The sequence below is a fragment of the Drosophila virilis genome, chromosome X, assembly GCF_030788295.1.
Source record: "Drosophila virilis strain 15010-1051.87 chromosome X, Dvir_AGI_RSII-ME, whole genome shotgun sequence".
In the NCBI taxonomy this organism is placed as follows: domain Eukaryota; kingdom Metazoa; phylum Arthropoda; class Insecta; order Diptera; family Drosophilidae; genus Drosophila; species Drosophila virilis.
The window spans coordinates 24,087,541-24,108,228 of NC_091543.1; the positions used below are offsets into that span (position 1 = coordinate 24,087,541).

Here is a 20,688-nt window from a genome sequence, read left to right on the forward strand (position 1 = left end):
CTGAACCTTTTCTTTTTTAGTTTTGGCGCTGACAATGAACGAACTGCAGCTGCTGCAGTTGCAGTTGCTTCGGCTTCAGTCGGACACAAACACCTTGCCCACTTTTATGGAGGTATCATTAAACGTGGAAGATGGATACCGCGCTGAAGATGAGGCTAGGGTTGGGTACGGGGACGTCTCACAATGTTGCCGGACATTTTTATGGTGGGCAACTGGGGCCTTTTTGCATTTCACTTTAATTCAAGACGACTTAATTTCTTTTTGGGCCCGGCGAATGCGACCCGCAGCGACCCGTTTGCTGTAGGAAATGCGAGAAATGCTTATAAATGCCCAATGCGCGTAGCCGATTAATTGCACATAAAAATTAACAATAATCAGCAGCAGCAGCAGCAACAGCACCTGACAATGGCTAAGCCACTGACCACGCCGCAACCTCATAGTTATCACACCTTTCGGTACGCAACGTGGACACAACAATGTTGCACTTTGTATCGCAGGGCAACAAATTTTTTATGTGCACCAAATTGAGTCATAAAATACATTTTCACCTCCGCCGCCGAAACTGGAAAACTCGAAAACCCGAACTGAAAGTGCAACTGGCTGCCTGTCGGCGGCCAGTTAGACAGCGCGGGCCTTAAGCGATGCATTTGAAATGCGTTGGGTACATATATATACATATTTTTTTTTTTTGCTTTTTATGGGGCATGCAAATGTGTGCCGTCACACGGGGCCGACGTTTAGCGAGGCTGCGCGCCTAATTGGGCATCAGGTGCCTTAAAGTGAGCCCGTGGCTATTGAGCACAATGTAAATGCACCATGCACACATATTTCACAAATTAATCGATATTTCTTCAGGTAGTCAGTACGATAAGAGGCATGTTTTTAGTAGTTATCGATTAATGCAAGCGAATGACTAAAGTGCTGTCAACCATTTGAAAGCTTCAGCTGTCGATAATTTATCGATAGTGATTAATCAACTATAATTGACTATCGAAAAAGGATAGGTGCACCAATACTATTGAAGATTTATTGTTGTTTATAAGTTTAATTATCGATACTTTGTGATTGACTTATGTTATCGATAACACATCGATAACATAACGATTGTTTTAGTTGATCGGCGATTATCAAATATTAATAGCATTATTTGAACATGAGGTGCCTAAAAGCTATCGATAACATTTCATTACATCAATAAATAGTTCAAGAACGGACATGCTGTTATTTCTTCTTTTTGATAATTTTATGAATATTCGCTGGCATTGAATTGAATGTGCGATTCTAATGAATGCGACAGATATGCTGTCAACAATTTGCAATCTTAAGTTATCGATAACGCCTAATTGATCATTATCGATCAATGATTATCGAATATGTATACCGGTATGCCGTATTTCTTATAAGTCGATTAGTCTTTGCAATGATTCAAAGCTTTAATTTATGGCAACTGGTAACTGGAACTGAAACTGGAACTTGATCTGGAATTGGAACAGCCGCAGGAACTGCGAGGCGCAAGACAAAATTTGAAATGTTTTATTGGCAGAGCGACTAAAAATTTGCCAGACCTGGCGATAAGAGGAATCAAGCAACACGGCAACTTAATGACTAACGACGACAGCCCGAAATAAAGCTGAAAGCAACGACTTGGCAATACGCTTACCCAGCTCCATACAACAGCAAACGGACAAGCTGCATAGAGTAGCCGCAATGGTCGCAACGAGCCACTCACCAGCAGCAGCGCGCGCAATGAGGTGTTGATTGTGGCCTTTTGTGAACCTCTCAGCAGCTCAGCAGCTCAGAGACTCCTGGCGACCATAAAATGTTTGCACAGGTGCCAAAATCATTTGCGGAGCTGGCCTCAGATTTTCTCAGCTAGATGCGTAGAATTTATAGGCTCAAGCGGGCACTAAAAATTTAAATTGCGGCCATTTAGTGGCCAATAACAACAACAGCGACAACAACAACAGCAACAACAACAACAACTCCTAAGAGTCAAGCATCAAACGACATCAATTTAAACGAACGCCGTTCTATGGGGCATCCTTGCTTTTTATTTATTTGTATGTGTTCGCAGAGGGTATTCAGATTCTGTCACTAAGAATGTAACGCATTGCAACAGATATTAAAATGTAATTTATATAAATATATGCTTAATCTGGATGTTAATGTCGATCATATATATACTTATAATAAAGAGATATCATCGCCCAAATATGGATTTGTCGCTTGAGTAGCACAATGTGCTCAGCGTCCACTTTCTGTTTATAGCAATTACTTACAACCCAGACTGTAAGCCGCGTTTAAGCCTAAACGGTTTAAGCCCAACTAACCAAATAAGCCAAGTAGAAAAGGAAGCAGAAGAAATTAGAAAATAGCGAAACCCTAACTAAAACATTTTTCTTTTAATAAACAAAACTATATTTATTCAAGAAATTGTTATGCTAATCATTTTCAATTTGAGTTTATAATAAATATACTTGTTCCGCTAAAACAAACATATGAACAACCAAAATTTATAAACAAACTTAGCTATTCTATTGCAAATCATCAAAATCATCTTCACGAGCCAAATTTTTGGACAAGACATTGATTCCAACCGTTGCCTATGGTTGCTACGTTTCATAAACGAATCAGAATGGAAAAACCGTATTGTTAATTAAATTCTTCTTAATAACAATCTAAAAATGTTTCACATCAAATACTTTAAGGTTTACTCGCATGTCTGTCAACTTAGGCAATCTGATTGCCAGGGTATTAAATATTCGGCCCTGGCTGAACTGAGCGCTTCTTTCTTGTTTGCTTTTCATGTAGTCTTGGGCCTCGGCTGTGCTTTATCTTAGTTCTTCTTGTGGTTGCTGTTGTTGGCGTGCTGGAGCTGATCTGGAGCAGCGATAAATTCGAGTCACCTTTGTTGGACCGTTGTTGACAAATCAGTCGAGTCGACGTCGGCACACGCGCTGCCCAATTTGGAGCTGATCCACCGGCAGACCCGTTGTCACCTACAAAGCCATTTACCCCCACGTTGCGATCGGGATTTTTGCCTGGCATCCCAATGGACCGTCGTCTGCGTCGTCTGCGTCGTCTTGCTCGTCGCGAAGGGCAACACATTAAAAGTAAATTAACTTATCAGCGACAACGATCAGTTATTTTATTACGTTTGTCCATGCAGTAACACGAACATTATAATATCAAAGATGCCGATTAAGATTTCCAACGGAACTGGGCGAGATGGAGCCTGAGACAGCGATACCGATAGCAATCCAGAGTGAGATCAAGAGTTGAGCTTAAGCCAAGTTGTTGAGGCAGGGATACGTTTTATTTGCCTTGTGTGGGTTATGTGCCCGAAGTAGACCCAAAACAGCAGATCTTAAGCCAGAATCAATAAGTTAAGAGAGTCTACAGAGAGTCTAGATAGTACGCAGAGAGTTTTAGCCTCTGTGATATTCCCTGAAGTACTTCTTGCAAGTCAATTCCCAATTTTCAATCATAAATTCTTTGAATTGAAAAATTATTGAGTGACTTTTGTGACAGCCAATGTAACAAGAAGCATGTTTTAAAGAGTACCCGACGAAAAGATACCCTGCACCTGCTGGACAGCGACATTGAGGATTCCTCCCTGATTCCACAATATACAGAAATGGTTTCACAAAAAAATGCGGCATTAATTTTTAAATATTTTAAAGACAACTAAAATGTTGTTCCTTACATAAATAAACCAACTTAGGAAATTATATGAAATCGTTTGCATCTGTAACTTTCTATTTAGATGTTTAAAATTGGTTCCTGAATTCTTTTTAATTTGAGCAAGGATACTTCTTTTGGCAAGCCAGCTTAGCCATGTTTATAAATTTCCAATTAAAAGCAGCGCAGATCCTTGAGCTCATCGAGTGGCTAGTCACAAGGCCGGACGCGACTTTGATGCGTGCCACAAGTTAGAAAGTCCGACGCCAAGGCAGAGTCTGATTCTGTCTTATCTGGCCAGTCGGTTTGGGGCCAAGAGACACGGGCAGCTGGCCGCATGTGTTGCGGATGTTGTTAACAGCAGAGCAAACACATTGATAAGCCAGCCGAGTCAATAAATTAGTGAACATTAACTGGCAAACAAACACGCTAATTAGATAGTTAGATAGCCGGCCAGACGGCTGGCAGCAGGCGGTGCAAAATTCGCAGAACACACACAGCAAGTGCGCGGCGTCAGAGGAATGGGGTCGGGTATAAGGGGGCTGGATTAGACAGAGGAGAGCCAAGTCTTCCTGGGGCTGCGCCTGCAAATGCATGAATGCGACCGGAAAAACTGGCAAATGCCCAACAGAAACAACAGTAAGATAGAGGCAGGACAAGGGGCAGAGCGTGAGTGGACTCTCACTGTGTCTGGACAGACAGTATTGGCAACTGCGCATTGCGGTTGGCGACTTTTATACAGTTTGTACAATTATTTTAAGCATTCAATTGGAATTCGACCGCAGAACGCACAAAGAGGCAACCGCAGGATATATATATATATACATATACATATGTATGCCTGGCTGCAATTATATGCATTTAAATGCAATAACCGTCATCAGGCAGGCTGAGTAAGAAACCAGGCAGTCAGCCAGCCACAGAAACATTCGTTCCTTGATCCTTGCCAGAGCATAATTATTTTAAATGTGCGCCCCGCAATTGAAGCGCGCGCATGCGTCCTATCCTCAGCTCTGCCTCTTCTCTCCTGTCAGTTGCTGCTCTAATTTCGTTGCGCCTTTTGCCACCAACCGCACCAGCAACGCCGACTAATGACCTGATCTGGGTCGTCAAGCCCAATACCAATACCAATTCCAATTTCAAGTCCGATTCAATATCAATCAAACGTTTGCCGCTCGACAAATTGCGTTTGGGCTCGGACTCGGGACTGTTACATCCGCTGTGCGAAGTAATTAGTCCTGGACTAATGCTGCCCGGGGGCAACATGTGGCCAGTTTGTGTCTGAGGCTTAGCTATTGGCGTGGAATTTTAATTGGCGCTTATGCTCAGCTACTTGAACTACTTGGGCAGAAGCTGCCAACTGGCAAAAAAAATAGAAAAAAAACATTGGTATAATTACCTTAGCTATGAGCACATACATATATATGAATTTGGGTGCAGTTGGGTCTATATGAAAGCCAATTCAATAAAAATTGCAAGGAAAGAGATTTTGTTGCTTGCCAAACTCGGAAATAAAGAAGACATCCAAGAATAAAAGAATGAGAAATGAGAAACATTTAGAAACATTTAGAAAAATAATGTTGCAATTAATCAGATGAAAAACACTCAAGCAATCAAGTGAAGCAACTAGACAACTGGAAATGCAGAAATGAAATAAAAACTTGAAAGGAGTTAAAGTCAAACTTCAAATATGTGCTAGGAAAAAAGAAGAGCCTCTGAAGTAAAGGAACTCCGAAAATCGAAAAACTAAAACGAAAAGCTTCATGAAATACGCCAAAATAAACCAATTGGTCTTCAGCTTGATAAAATCAGCTGATCTCAGCAAATTAAGGTATAAACTTCTGAACTATTTACTAACATTCCATATAATACAACCATAACATAATAATAGCACGACTCAGTGCTGCAACTTATAAGACTTATTCTGAGCCTAGAAACTCAATTTCAAACAGCTAAAAATTACGCTTGTTATAGCAATATTATAGAATTTATATATTATATATTTCATAGCTAATTCGCACAAAACTCGTTATTATTATATTATTGCAATCAAATTCTTTGAAAAATATTCACAATTTTTACTTGTAAGCCTTTATAAGATTAATGTAATTAGTTCATAATTTATTTATTTATTTGGTTTACTATTTAAGTATTATTATTATTATTATTATTAAATAAATTCATTGGAATTCCCAAACACTTTTTTAGAGCAGAGTTAATGCAGTTATTAAAAAACAAAATGAAAATCTCAAAAGTTTTTCAAAAACAATAATATGGTAACTGGACTATATTTGTTAGTCTCAATACGACAAGAGAAGCTCAAAGCAATCGACTTGCGATCCTCTTTTGGATGGTTCGTCGCCATTTTGTTGGCCCCACTGGGCGCTGCCAACTTACTGGCTGCGTGCTGCCCACTTGCCGAATCGCCGCGTCCTTTTGCCTTGCCAGCCAGTTTGACCGACATTCGCAAACGCTTTATGGCACAGCACGTTCTTAATTCTCTCAGCTCGCGGCGCTGCCTAACTGAGTTGCCATAAAAACTGGCTACGAAACTCACCACAGCTGAGCGCATGTTGAGTTCGGGGCCAACAACATGGCGCTGCGCACAAGCGAGACGGCACATTGAACGCAGATGGGAACAGGCCAACGGACAGGAGAGAGAGGCCGTTAGGCCGAGGCCAAGAGGCAGCGCAGTCGAGACGCAGCGTTCTCGCTCTCACGCGCAAACAACTGAACAGTCACCACCAAAGCAACCGCTAGCCACCACCACCATCATCGCCTATGACAAAGTGGCAAAAATTGTTGCCGCAGCCGCCGCTGCGACTGGGTTTTGTGCGGCTGAGGCGCTGCAGGTGCGTTTAGTCTCGTTTTGGCAGCCACAGCGCGACGACGTCCAGAGCGGAGGCGACGGGTTGTCCAAGTTCGAAGTCGTATTTTCTCAACATAAATACCTAGATGAATTTAAAGTTCAAGTTGAAGTGCGCAAACAACAAGAAAACATTGTGCAACAAAATCAAGAACAACATTTTTTCAACTATAAAAAACTAAACAATTTTTTTTTTTTTGGTTGTGCATTTGTGAGTGAACGCCAAGTGACAAGTTGAAAGTGCATCCAATTGAAATCTGTGCGGCCGCCTTGTTGGCAATGAAAGACTCAATGAGCATATTAACCCAGACGCTGCCCACGACTACAGCGCCCAGCGAGCCGTTGCCACATCATTCGCATTCGCTTTCGCATCATCATCATCATCACCATCATTATCCGTTGCATCCACCGCCGGTCAATATGTCAATGTCCACCTCGTCCAATTTGAAGCCAAATCGATCCCGCTTCATGATCAATGACATTCTGGCGGGCAGTGCGGCCGCCGCCAGCGCAGCTGCGCTCTATAAGCAGCAGCACAACAACAACAATAACAACAACACCAGTATCAACAACAACAACAACAACAACAACAATGCTAATAATAATAACGAACACTTGGATGCTGAGCCTGAGACGAGCCTGGCGCCACCGCCGCCTCCACATCAGTTGCCCCCACAGCCGCATCCACATGCCCTGGCGGCAGTACATGCCCATCATCAGCATCAACATCCGCATCCGCACACACTTCCGCACGCCAAACTGACCCACTTTGGACCCACCGCCCAGATGGGCGCCAACGGCTTGAACGTGGCGCAATATGCCGCGGCCATGCAACAGCATTATGCAGCTGCTGCCGCTGCGGCAGCGGCGCGCAACAATGCAGCAGCTGCGGCGGCAGCAGCAGCAGCGGCAGCCGCTGGAGCTGGCGAAGGGCCGCCGCCGCCGCCGTCGGCGGAGCTCGACGATAGCAGCGACTACCATGAGGAGAACGAGGACTGCGACAGCGACGAGGCGGGCAGTGGCGGCGGTCACATGGATGATCACAGCGTTTGTAGTAATGGTGAGGTGAGCTTCTGTATTATTTTGGGGCAACGCGGGGGGCAGGGCATAGAGCGCGTGTAAACCAGCAATAGTTACAGATCGAATTCAAAATCTTATCTTGGGTTGAGCCATGTTTTAATTAGCAAAGCGAAAATTGAGAAAAGTCAAGGTTCAGATGGGGAGGAGTTAATGAGAAATCCAATTTGTGGGGAATGTCTGTGCCTGTTAATTATGTTTGATTCATTCCGGAACTCGTTAATAATACCATATATACATTTCGCTTAGTATTTATATGATACCTTAGCCCAACTCGCTGGTTTTTAGATAGGTTATCTCCAGTATATGTCAAAATTATAATAATAAAATAATGACAATAAAATAATAATAATAAAGCATGGATAATACAAATACTAATGCTAATTATTATCATTATATTTTGACTTACCAGTTGAAAAGTCTGCAATCGATTTCCAATCTGCGAGACAATTAATTAGTGGTGCTTAAACGTTCTGAAAGAAAAACAAAAATGGCTGCAATGCATTAGCTTGATATTTATAGATCGTCAATAATTATTGCTTTATTAATTAATAAGTTATTCGCGACAGAACCGTTTATAGAGCTTAAATGATAAAAGCCAAACACAGTTAATGCATTTGCATCTGTTAAATAAAAGCCATAGTTAAAATTTTGCAACTTGATAATTATTGATGATCAATTTTTAATGAACAATAATTATTGATATGCATTAAAATAGCCGCAAATCTTAACTGGAATGCGTACGATTATGATTATATGTGGTCTGTTCTCATTTGAAAGTTAAGAACTTTTCTTTATTTCAATTTTTTTTCTTTGATTTCCACTCTTGAAAACCTTCGGGCATGACATATTGGTTGTCTAATTTTATGGTATTCCATGACAATTGTCGGTCTGGTAGCGATAACCAATCATAATGCGAATCTCTTTGTCCGTCCGCCTGTCTGTCTGTCTATCTGTCTGAGTGAATGTCATGCCAAGTTCGTTGCCAGAGTCTTTTGTTTGTAGGGGGACGCAGCCGCTTTGCAAAACAAACTGTAAAAATTGCATGAACATGCCATATTCTAGTTGCCGGCGGGCGTGGGGGAGCAGAGTAGGTGGCTTTGGATACTGCTAAAAAATTGCATTTTCACGCTTTGTTTGTTTTACCCCAGCCCACCAACCACCTTGCGCACTTTTGATGCATGCGCCATTTCAAAATGTGCATTTGTCTGGCAGCAAAATTGTTTAAACAGCAAGCAGCAGCAGCAGCAACAACAACAACAACAACAAATGATAATGGAAGAGTTGGAGGCGTGGCCCGCAGTTGAAGTTAGCTAGGGTAGGCGGAGGGGGTTCTGGTGGGGGGTATATGTCTTCCTCATGAAATACAGCAAAACGCAGCTTGCAAATATCATTTTTTTATGTTTTTTTTTTTTTTTTTTTGTTTTAGCCGAGCAAAAATCTAATTATATATAGTTAGAAGCAAAACGTTGTCTCTGCCCGAGCATGTGCCTGCACTCGTTCTTTCTTTCTTTTTCTCTCTCGCACACATTCTTTTAATTCTACAGCTCGCTCCTACTCAGTTAATTATGGTAAATGTTATAAAAAAAATGCATTTAAGGCCACTCGATAGATGCCCCAAAGCAAATTTTGTATTGAATGTTGTTGAGTGTGTGTATGTGTGTGTGTGTGTGTGTTGTGCGTGTGTCTCTTTTGCCATATGATTCTGCACTCTTGTCGACCATTTATTACTGCAATTTCCTGTGTGTGCAATTGTAATTTTATAAACGGTAGTCGCGTCTTGTTGGCCCAGCGGCTTTGGCCTCAACAGCCAGCCAGCCCTGACGCAGATAGGGATAGAGAGAGAGAGAGAGAGACCACAGACACAAAAAAAAGGGAGAGAAAGATCCAAAGAGATCGCTTAAAAGTTGGAACCAACTGTTGTGCCTGGAAGCAGCGAAAGCTGCGTCTCTTTAGCATCTGCCTGGGCTGCACTTAATTTGATTTCTTGACTGCAACTCTGTTTAAGCCTGGTAATTGCAGGCAGCAGCATTTTTGTTGTTGCCCGCAGCAGCTAAATGTTAACCATTTTCTAGCTGCCCTGAAAGCCGTTCAACAGCTGGGTAAACAGTTCTCTCAGTTTAGAATATATTATGTTAGGCATTTGGCTTAAAAGCGCACTTGGCAAATTTTCGCTTTAAACTAATTTAACGCTTGTGAGCTGGCCAGAAAGTGGCCCTGGAACAGAGGCGAATCGCTTATCGACTAACCACAATCAGATAAATTTACATAAATTTTATGTACTAAATGGCAAACGAGCCACCAAAGTAAAGTAACCAGAAAGGGGTGGTCAATAGGCCGGCAACGGAAATGGGAGCGGGCAAGAGGACTGGGCCAAGTTTAGACATTTTGCTACACATTTTTATTACAGCCACAACAGAGAGGTAGAGCTTGAGAGAGTGAGAGAGTGAGGGTGAGGGAGCGAAAGGGACAGCAGCTATAGAGACAGCCTTAGCCGTTGAGAACGGAAACGGCAATTGCGTGGTCTTAAGCGTTGTTCAACTGTTACGTCGCTCCTCAGCTCCTCAGCTCCTCGTGCCGCTGCCTTGGCCATGTGCAGCCGATACAGTTAGGATGAGCTGTGTTTCTAGTGGTCGACAGCAGCTGCATTCAGCATTAACTTCTTGGCTATTATCTAGTCTAGCGAAATGTTTTATAGCCGTGGCTAACAATCTCGCTTATGTCTGTTTGTTTAGGTGGCAAGGACGATGATGGCAACAGCATCAAGAGCGGCTCCACCAGCGACATGAGCGGGCTGAGCAAAAAGCAGCGCAAGGCGCGCACCGCCTTCACGGATCATCAGCTGCAGACGCTGGAGAAGTCTTTCGAGCGCCAGAAATATCTTAGCGTACAGGAGCGTCAGGAGCTGGCGCACAAGCTGGACCTCAGCGATTGCCAAGTGAAGACCTGGTATCAGAATCGCAGGTGCGTTGATTCCCACACCTTCCCAAACCCCTCGTCTGCCGTTGGAGCGCTCTTAGTAACAGCCATAACTGAGTGCTCTTCCTTTTGCATTTTTCCATTCCGCAGAACCAAGTGGAAGCGTCAAACGGCCGTTGGCCTGGAACTCCTGGCCGAGGCTGGCAATTTTGCAGCCTTCCAGCGGCTTTACGGCGGCTCACCGTATCTGGGCGCCTGGCCGTATGCGGCAGCTGCCGGCGCCGGCGCCGCAGCAGCCGCGCATGGCGCACCTCCACATTCCAGCATCGATATCTACTATCGTCAAGCGGCCGCGGCGGCGGCGATGCAAAAGCCGCTGCCCTACAATTTGTATGCGGGTGTGCCCAGCGTCAGTGTTGGTTCGCTGAGCGCCGCAGCCGCGCCCTTCTCGCATCTATCCGCCTCCAGTTCGCTGTCATCGCTAAGCAGCTACTATCAGAGCGCGGCGGCTGCTGCCGCGGCAGCCAATGGGGCCGCTGGTGGTGGCGCGGTGCCACAGCCACTTGCAGCAGCGCCCGCAGCCGGAGGCGGCGTTAGCATCATACACAAGCCACAGGCGCTGGCCACATCGCCGGCAGCGGGTGTGCAGACACTGGCGCAGGCGCAGAACGCCGCCGCATCGCCGGTGCATCCGCCATCCACGCCCAGTCCCACGCTGAATCCGGGCAGTCCGCCCGGACGATCCGTGGACAGCTCCCAGGCTCAATCCGATGATGAGGATCAGCTGCAGGTGTAAAGCGGCCCAGGTGCAAGCGGTTGAACAAAGAAAAAAAAATAACGAAATCCAGCAACAAAATTGAAACCATTTTCAAGTATTTGTTTCCAAAACACAAAATGGCAAATGGTTGAGTGTGTGTGCGTGTGTATGAGTGTATATATATATATGTGTGTCTGGCTTAACTTATTTGTTTGCTTTTAGTAATTTATTATAAAAATAATAATAATATTTACCGATATATACAATTTTTTTTTTTGAGGTTAGGCTTAGGAAATACGAAGCATAAAATATTTATTTAAATGTTGTAAAAATTAGCAGCCAAAACAATTACATTTAATAAATTAACAAATAGAAGCAACAATGTGCATAATTAAGCTAGCCACAAGATGTATTAACGTGAAAACAAAAACAAAACAAAAACAAAACTTTTAATAGAATTGCATTTTGTTTTTATTTACAATTTTTTTTTTCTTATTATAATTATTAGAATAAATGTGCTCGTTGTATTTGTAATGTAAATGTAATTCAACACAATTTTTTTGTCTAAATAAAAATAATAATAATAAGAGAAACATAAAACAATAATAGAACGCAAGTGAATGAGAGCGAACGAGCTGAACAGAGAGCGAGAGAAAGTGCGAGAGGGGCGCAATTAAATTATTGAATAGCAGCAATTAACAATTGGTAAGAGCATGAGTGGAGGAGGAGAGGGTTGGAGGCGAAAGGAAGGGCTCACTGACGATGTGCGGTGCCAACCCCTAATGATAATAATTGCATGCAAAATGAATTTAACCGCAATTAGTGCATTTATTAGGCCAAAAGCTGCGACTAGTTGGCCAGTTGGCCGAGAACTGTTACTGCAACTGCAAGCTGCCACTGCCACTGCCACTGCGACTTGAACTGTTATGACCATGTCCAGTTAGCCGCTTTGGCTGCATTGCGTGCACCGCCTGCACCACATGCGAACAGCAGCGCTGCAGGCAAAGCCGAGGCGAGCCTTCAAGTTTAGCTAAGGACACCTGACCAGCTGACCAACTGCATAGTTAGGGCACAAGTGTCAGCATATCGAGCCTGGCACATGAGTCATGCATTTTGCGAATTAACCAAGACTGCAAGGCCAACAAACGCTGGTTCGAACCAGTGTTTTGCCCCTAGGTTCGCTAGCTGAACCCTGGTTTTTCTCATAGGTAAGTCCAGGTCTTCGCTTAGCTATTTCTTTTACCATCCAATGAAAGAACTTCAATTTGGAATAAGTAAAAGCCAATTTTAATTTAATTTGATATTAATTATAAATTGATTCGAATCATTTATTGAAAAGTAACTGGTTCAGCTTTCGACTCAGCTCCAACTAATTCGGTTAAAGTTCAAGCCTGCTCGGCTTTAAACCGGTTTGAAGCTTTGGTTTTAACAGATTCTCGCCTCAAGGTTCACCAATGCAGCGCACACGTTGGTCGTTCTGGCCGCAACTCACCCTAACCAAAGTTTTTCACTGCACGAGGCTTCTTGGCATGAAACACGCGCGTTTCTCTGTTTTTCGCCTTCGTCGACAAATTGGCTGCAATGTTAATGTTGTTGGCTTAAAACAAAAGCGACGCTTGGTAGGACAATAAATGCAACGGCCGAGAACAGCAGCCGCAGCAGCAATAACAATGCCCGCAGGGGGGGTTTGGGTAACCGTTCATTAAAGACAAATGACATAAAACCGGCACCATGGATGAGCCCTCACTGACTCTCTCGCTCACACTCGCTCTATCCCGCTCTCTCTCTCTCTACGTCTCTCTCACCGTACCTGCCTGCCTCTCGCTTTGTCTCTGGGCACGCTCAATTAAACATGATCGTTGTCGGTAGCCAAATGTTGCTAATTACTGCAATATCGCCAGCAATTGGCGAAAGTGCCTGGCCAAAGTGCTGGTAAGTGCAACCAGTGTTGGTCAATAGCATTAAAGATAAGCAATATAAACGACAAAGTTCGAATATCCTGACTGTACAATACTCAGTTCTTTATGCCAAACATTTTATCTGAAGTAGGATATGAAGCCTGACAAGTTATTGTAGAGGTATTTGACCGATTGAGCCAGGATTTACAAATTGCTGTTTAGCCCTGAACCCATTGAAGATGGTGTACCCAAAATTATACTTGTATATATCGACGAACTGAATCGATCTAGCAAAAATTCACCCGTTTATGTAAGTGCTGTGATCCAAAGTTAGAGATTTGAAATTTGGTATATTTACTCTCGCATAATATTCACAACAGAAGTTGATCACTTCTCTGGATAATCGACATATATCGATTTTAATCATAGCTCACAAATGTATATGAGCTGCATACACCGAACATGGTATGTGGATTTTAGTAAAGTTTAAGATTGTTTTACCTTTGGACTCTGCCCATTACCTCCAAATTGGAAAGAAAATATTATTTAAATATCGATTTTTATCGATTCAAAATATGTTTATAGGCTCTGAGATCCTTGCCTTCATACATACGGACAAGCAGGCGGATATGGCTAGGTCGACTTGGCTATTAATTCTGATCAATATCTCTGATTCTGATATTTATCTCTTATGAGGTCGAAGATGCTTCCTTCTGCCTGTTACAAACATTTCCACAGAAACATCATACTCTTTTTACCCATTTTCAATGAGTACAGGGTATAAAACTATATAAATACCCAGTAATGTATTTAGGTGTATTATTGATCAGTATCCATAAAAATTTCTAAATTCTAGCCCTTACAAAAAAACATTGATGGTTAAGGTAAGAAATAACATCGCACATTGCCAAACATATAAAATTCTGATTTAAATTGCTTTAAGGAATCAAAAATATAATTAATAGAAACCATATTTTGGTTAAACCTGTTTTTTAATATATCAATAAGGGACGAAATTTAGTTCCTAACAAAGCTTAAGTTAAATCGAATTTGGATTGTTGGACGATACTTTAGTAAAGTCAAACTTTCCTTAAGTTTTACTTAAAATTGAAATTGTTCTATGAACTGTTTAAGGGCACACAAGTAATTGGTAATTGCGTAAATTTCATGCATAAATTAAAGGCACAAACGAAAATCGAAATAAATATTATGGAGCGGCTTATCTGGTTGGTCGTTATCGATATCAACATCCGTAAAGCTATGGACATTCGTTTGATATGCAAACTTGGGCAACTGATGGATAGACGAGCGCCCGTTCCGCCGGGGATTGTAGCGGCAATTGGGGATTTCGCCTGGCGCATTTATGAAATGAAGCCGAAATATTGGCTGCTTACTGTGCTGTAACATCAATTTGCATGGAAATCAGCAACAACAAGCCGCCGCCTGTCAAAGTAACCATCTATGCGAGTGTACCCACACCCATTGCGACTGTTTGCCACACACACACACGCACTCACACACGCCTGTGGGTGTTAGACGCATCATGCGAAAACATAAACAATATAATGTTTCATTATGGCTCTGTATTGTTTATTCATTGTTCATTTTGCTTTCTTTCCTTTATGTGATTTATAATTCCCAACTAGTTTAAGTCCAGAAAAGTTTTATTGATGCAAGCTAATATAATGTCCTTTTATAGCTGTAACTTTGCATTATTCAGTTTTTGGTTTATTTTCTGAACTAATTTTTAATTGATTTGTAATTCTCAACTAGTTATTGATCAGTTTAATTGAGAACTTGACATTGTTTGTTCTTTGTTCAGTTTTAATTTAGTTTATGTTTTAATTTCAGATTGATTTGTAATTTCCAAATAGCTCAAGTACAGAACAGTTTAACGGACGAAAAACAATTTGATTTTCTTTTAAAGCTGTAATTCGGCTTTGTTTAATTATGATTGATTTGTAATTCTCAACTAGCTTCAGCTTAGATCAGTTTTATTGAGACTCATGCGAAAACTTACAGCTGCTGCTTGACTTTGTTTATACTTTGCTCAGTTTTAAGTATTTTGTACATTCTACATTTTTGTAACTAGTTTAAGCCTAGATCTATTAATTATTTATTTTCTTTAACTGATGGTCAATTAGATATGTCGAATGATGGTCAATTAGATATGTCGAATAATTTCAAATATTTGTCTAAGCTTGAAGCACCCAGAGTTCAGTCTGAAAGCATTTACCAGCTAAATACAGGGAACTACTTGAAAATGCTGTGGGTGGAACGAGCGAACCGGAACAACGCCTACGATTCAGGATTTCAACCTTTGCCACTGGAGAGGCCTCCAAATTGCAAACGGAAGAAGAAACTCTATGCTAAGCTCAGCGCCATGCCGAGCTGCAATTTACTCTGCCGCACGTTTAGTTCTACTAATGTGAATTTAAAAAAAAAATAAAATAATAATAATAAAAACAAATGTTTAATAGAAAAACGAAAATTTTCATAAAAACAACATAAAACACAATGCAGGCATTATGGAAAATTAAATAACTATTTTATTGCATTTAATTTTGTGTTTATTTATTTTTTTTGTGTTTTTTTCGATTGCATTTCCGTTGACCCCTGCCATATGGCACTTATCAGCGCCGACTGGACTGGTGTTGAGCGGCTGGGCGTGTCAAGTGGGCGGCATTATTAATGATAATGATAATGATATTGAATGCATCGCTTACTGATGTATCTTGTAATGTATGTAATATAATGGGCTAGGCAGAGCAGCAGCCTAGCTACGAATAGAGACAATAACCGCACGCCCCGTATAATTTGTCACAGCTTGCAATTGTTTTTATTGTACATACCTTAAAATATATATAAATGTGCATATGTATGCTTATTTTTGCAATAGCAGTAATAAATACATTTGGCAGTAAGCGGAAATGGCGCTTAATTGGCACCACAAGCCGCAAAGTTTGCTTATCATTACAAATTATATTTTTTTTAATTTGTTAATTTGTTTGATAATTGCAAGAGAATTTTCATTGAATCGGCTAAAAATCGTAGTTAAGCTAATCGTTAAAATAGAATTGCGAATTGTGAAATTGATCGAGCCTACAGTCAGACAGAGTCTATCCACTGTGAGGGTATTTAAGGTTCGCTGTGTACGCAGGCTGTGGCATAGTTTTGCAGCACGGGCTGAAGCGCAACGACTTGGGGGCGGCACATGCAAATTTCATGTGTTTGTTTTTTGCAGCGATTATATTCAATAATTGTGTGCATTTAGATAAGTTACAAGCCGCGGGGCAACAGGGCGCACAGACAATGCCGCAGACGCAGCACTGGGCCACTTCAGGCGCCGACCAAATGGACGCCAGTCACGCCATCGCACCCTCCCCAAACCCAAACCCAAATTCAAGACCGTGCACGGGCCCAAGCCCGAGACCGAGCCGAGACCGGGCCAGGCATTCCAGCCCCATTCCAGGAATTCAGACGTGTGTAGGTGTTGAAAGTAACTGCAGGCAGGTGCATTGTCATAGGCCCCGCTAACCACTGCCCGCTGCCCCTGCTCCATTGCCCAATGCCCATGACTATTCCTTGGCACTGACTATCAGGGGTAGCCGACGGCATCGGCGTCGGCTCAGAAATGTGTCGGAAGTCTTTAGTAAAAGTTAAATAGAAAGCATATAGAAGATTTATATGCAATTCCCCCCGTTATATTTATGCTAATTTTGGCAACGCTCGCTCCACTTCTGCGCTTCTCGTTCCATTCGCTTCTCGTTGCTCAAGCTGTTTCGCATATCTGGCACAAGATTTGGGAATTTATTAATCTTTATGGCCTGTCATGTGAATCAATACAATAAATGTACCAACATTTCATTTTGGAATATATATATAACCCGAATTTGCTTTAACATTTTGCATATTAAACACTTTTTCAATCAATTCAATTAATTTATTACGTCTCACGTTTGTTGTACTAATATTAATGGTACAATGTGTGGAATGCCGATATCATAATTTAACCTAACTCAACCTGATATAATAATTTTTATGTATTTATCACACACCATAAATAACGGCCAATGTAGTAGAAGCTTTATTTCTAAAGATATAATTTCTAAAATATATCCTGAAGAACTGCAAGTTTTAAAAAAAAAAAAACCATCTTCCCAAGAAAAGCATCGGTAAGCCAATAAATCGCAGGTTTGGTCAAGAAAGCCGTAAGAGCAGAAACGTTTTTAATACAAGGCCTCAATTTTTGATTGATTTTTTGCTATGACAACTATATACACACAGACTATATAGAGCTCCGATCTGTCCAGTTCTGAAATCTGATAATTGCAAAAAAACGAGAAATTTAAGATATCTTCGACCCATGCAGCTCGAAAATGCTGAGCTTATTGAAAATAGAATATTTAGCCATATAAGCTCCCAAAATTCCACCGAACTTTCCTATAGCCGCTATATTATTTAGTGGTTCGATGTTGATAAGATATTTTCTACATGTAATGGACATAATAAAACTAATAAGATATCTTGATAAGTAGTTCATCTATATAATAGAGTGGTCCGATTCAGACGGTTTCAAAATACTACATACTTTTTGAGTCAATGTTATAATACCCTAAAACACAGCGGCTCAGCTGTAGGGCTATTTCAAAAACCTTCAGGTGCGAATTATAATGCGTAAAGCGACGAAAAAACATTATGCAAAAATGTAGCTATAAAACTGCTACTAAAGCAATCTAAATTGTAATGTTGTAAATTCTTTTTATAAATAATGAAAAATCAATGAAACAAGAAAACGACTGCATTAAGAACTAAATAAGAAAGTGGATGTTGACATAATCTAATTTATAAAAAAGCAATAATAACAGTAAAAATAAAAATATTATTTTGAAGATTGTAATTAACAGTTCTCTAATATTTCGGTGCCATCAAATGGAAACAGTTCAAATACCCGTTTGGCATTTAATCCTTGGGCCTTGCACAGTAAAAATTAAAACATTTGTTGTCATTTTCTATCGCAGCCCTGGGATCTGGGCAATTTGTAGACGGGCAAAAGATAAAAATGCGGAAAAAAAAAAAAAAAAAAATTGAAAATAATAAATAAAACGCACGAACAAATTATGAAAGTAATCAACGGGGAGAGAGCAGCAATGGTGATTGGTCTGGGTTTTCTTTTTTGTTGGCATTAGGTTTGGGATCGGGGCTTATGTCTTATCAGCGATGTGAATTTGAGCATCGCTTGAAAAGGACAACTCGCCGGCAAGAACAACTCAACTCTAAACTAAACTCCCAGCCCGATGGAATGGATGAATTTGTCACATTAGAAGCATTAAGCGGCGGTGGGCATATGTGAAGGAGCTGATAAGATCCAACTCGCGCTGCCGGGCCGGGGCCAATGCAGCAGAAAATCTGGCCAAGGGACGGGCGGGTGGCTGCCGCTCTTGTTCTCGTTGTTGTTGTAGTTGTTGCAAGTGGTGGTGGTTGTCCTTCTAATGCAATTTTCAAATATTGTTGTTGTCAGTGTAATTGCCAGGATATTAATAGGGGTTGTCCTGCGTCCTCGACGGATTACGCCGGGCATTATGAGCAAATTAAGTGTGAAGTGGCATTTGGGATTTATTTACACACACGCACACACTCGCACACACACTCATACAAGCGGGTGCAAAGTCGATAAGGCTGCCAAAGGCAGCCAAAAGATCGCTACTCTAAAGCGCTTTACTGACTGTAAAGCCAGACAACAAACAATAGGCGTGGCCGTTGACACTCGCTAACAAAAGGTGTCACATGTCAAACAGCGACTCCCAAAGCCATATAGCCATACACATGCCCATACCTATGCCTATATACCTTTATCTTTACCTATGCCTTTACAGTTGCCGTTACCTACTGCCATTCCAGTTGCCAAACGCTTTTTCTTTCGTTTTTTTATATATATATATATATATATATATATTTGTTTAAATTTGAAAAGCAAACAAACATAACAAATGCGTTGCCTATTGGCACCGTCAGCGTCGCACATTTAACCCCAAATGCGAGCTAGCCCTTACAGTGGGCCCATCCAAGCATCTCTCAACGGCTTATCATTTACACTTAACGGCTAGGCGAGGGCGAGGGAAACGTCAACAACGGAACGGCAGCAGCGACGGCGTCGGCGGTGGCACGTGCCCGCCTGCCGCATCTAGCGATTCATGAGCCTGACCTGGCGGGGGTGCGGAAACATTGAAGTATTATTAACCGCAAAATGCTCATAAAGGATCAATTTGTGCGCACACGTGCCAAGGATAATGCCTTGGTCACTGTGTGGGTGTGGCGAGAGGGGTGGGGTGCGTGGCAGCGCCATCATTGCGACAAAGCGTGAAGTGCACATAAATCAAAGCAACGGCTGCCAAATGGACACAATTTTGATGACAGCAATATCTGGGAGGGGGCGCAGAGAGGCGGAGATAGAATGCTTGACTCTGCTTGCTGGACAGAGTTCCACTTTCTCACTGTTTCATTGCTTCCTCCCGACTAATAGGGACGCACCTGGCGGGAAGCGCACCTTATGTTCCATTACCACAGTGCGCCGCATTTCCACCGTCTTTGCTAGTCAATCAGTTCCTTGCCTATGTTACGATCTGACTATTCCGTTGCCTCTTTAATCGCACAGTTCCATTGCATCATTTTTCCACTTTTGCACAGCTTACATTTTTATTCACCGTTCCCTTGCTTCACTCCACTTCACAAAGGGATAGTTCACTGTCCCACTCTCTCAATGTTCGCCTGCTCCACTAAGTCATAGTGTCTGTCTGATTGCTCTAGTATCTGTCTGACTGATCCACTCTCTCACCGTTCCCGTGCCATAGAATTTGACGGTCACAGTGTTCCACTGCATCATTCTTTCACTTCCGTAAAGCTTTACTAATACACAAACTCTCCTGAATAGTTGACTATTTATGTTGACAATGTTCCATTATCGTTTTCAATACTCCTACTACACCTATGTACCATTTCCTCCCACTTGGCGTGATCTGGATTCAGTTCTTAATGCCATGCAACACAGACGGTAGGTATTCACTCCCCCTTAACCGAAGAATCGAACTTTCCATTCGTACCCCTGTGTGAAGTCTCTCGTTGTCTGCCCCTTCTGATAATCCGAATTATGTTTCATTGACAGACAAATGAATTTACACTGTTCCATAGTATTCCCGTTGCCGAACCATTGATCTGCCTTTGCAAGTCATCTGCTCTGTTTCGGCTGTGGTGGCGCAACTTTTTGTGCTTTGTGTTCCGCTATTCATTGACTGTTAAAAGGCAATTAATTAGTACAAGTTCAGGTCGTGGCCAGCCCAGGTACCAGCCCTGCACATCAGTCAACTGTCCTCCCAACGGGCGGTGTCGGTGGCGGCACGGCTCACCCCCAAAAGCTGCAGTGCCCACAAATTGTTTGCAATTTAGCTGAAATCGCGCCTCTTGGCCAAATTGCCTTTAAATTGGCAGTTGGC

General features: G+C 42.0%; 2 protein-coding genes across 4 annotated transcripts in view; one reads left to right on the forward strand and one right to left on the reverse strand.

Annotated features, from left to right (window-relative positions):
- The first annotated feature begins 6,507 nt into the window (after positions 1-6,507).
- Positions 6,508-11,881, forward strand: B-H1 (homeobox protein BarH1). Of its 3 annotated transcripts, none has more exons than XM_002055282.4 (3): positions 6,512-7,607; positions 10,360-10,588; positions 10,694-11,878. In XM_002055282.4, the coding sequence occupies exons 1-3, from the start codon at positions 6,827-6,829 to the stop codon at positions 11,337-11,339; spliced, it is 1,656 nt and encodes a 551-aa protein (XP_002055318.2). In that variant the 5' UTR covers positions 6,512-6,826; the 3' UTR covers positions 11,340-11,878. The 3 variants fall into 3 exon arrangements, with proteins under 3 accessions (XP_032296009.1, XP_002055318.2, XP_032296010.1); XM_032440119.2 differs by having other exon boundaries at positions 7,483-7,612; positions 10,694-11,881; XM_032440118.2 differs by lacking the exon at positions 10,694-11,878 and having other exon boundaries at positions 6,508-7,612; positions 10,360-10,549.
- LOC6631520 (probable ATP-dependent RNA helicase CG8611) overlaps positions 8,060-20,688 on the reverse strand; it is a 28,314-nt gene continuing 15,685 nt past the window's right edge. The window contains exon 4 of the mRNA XM_070207397.1: positions 8,060-8,097. Within this exon, the coding sequence (XP_070063498.1) occupies positions 8,075-8,097 (23 nt within the window). The 3' untranslated portion in view covers positions 8,060-8,074. The remainder of the gene's footprint in view (positions 8,098-20,688) is intronic.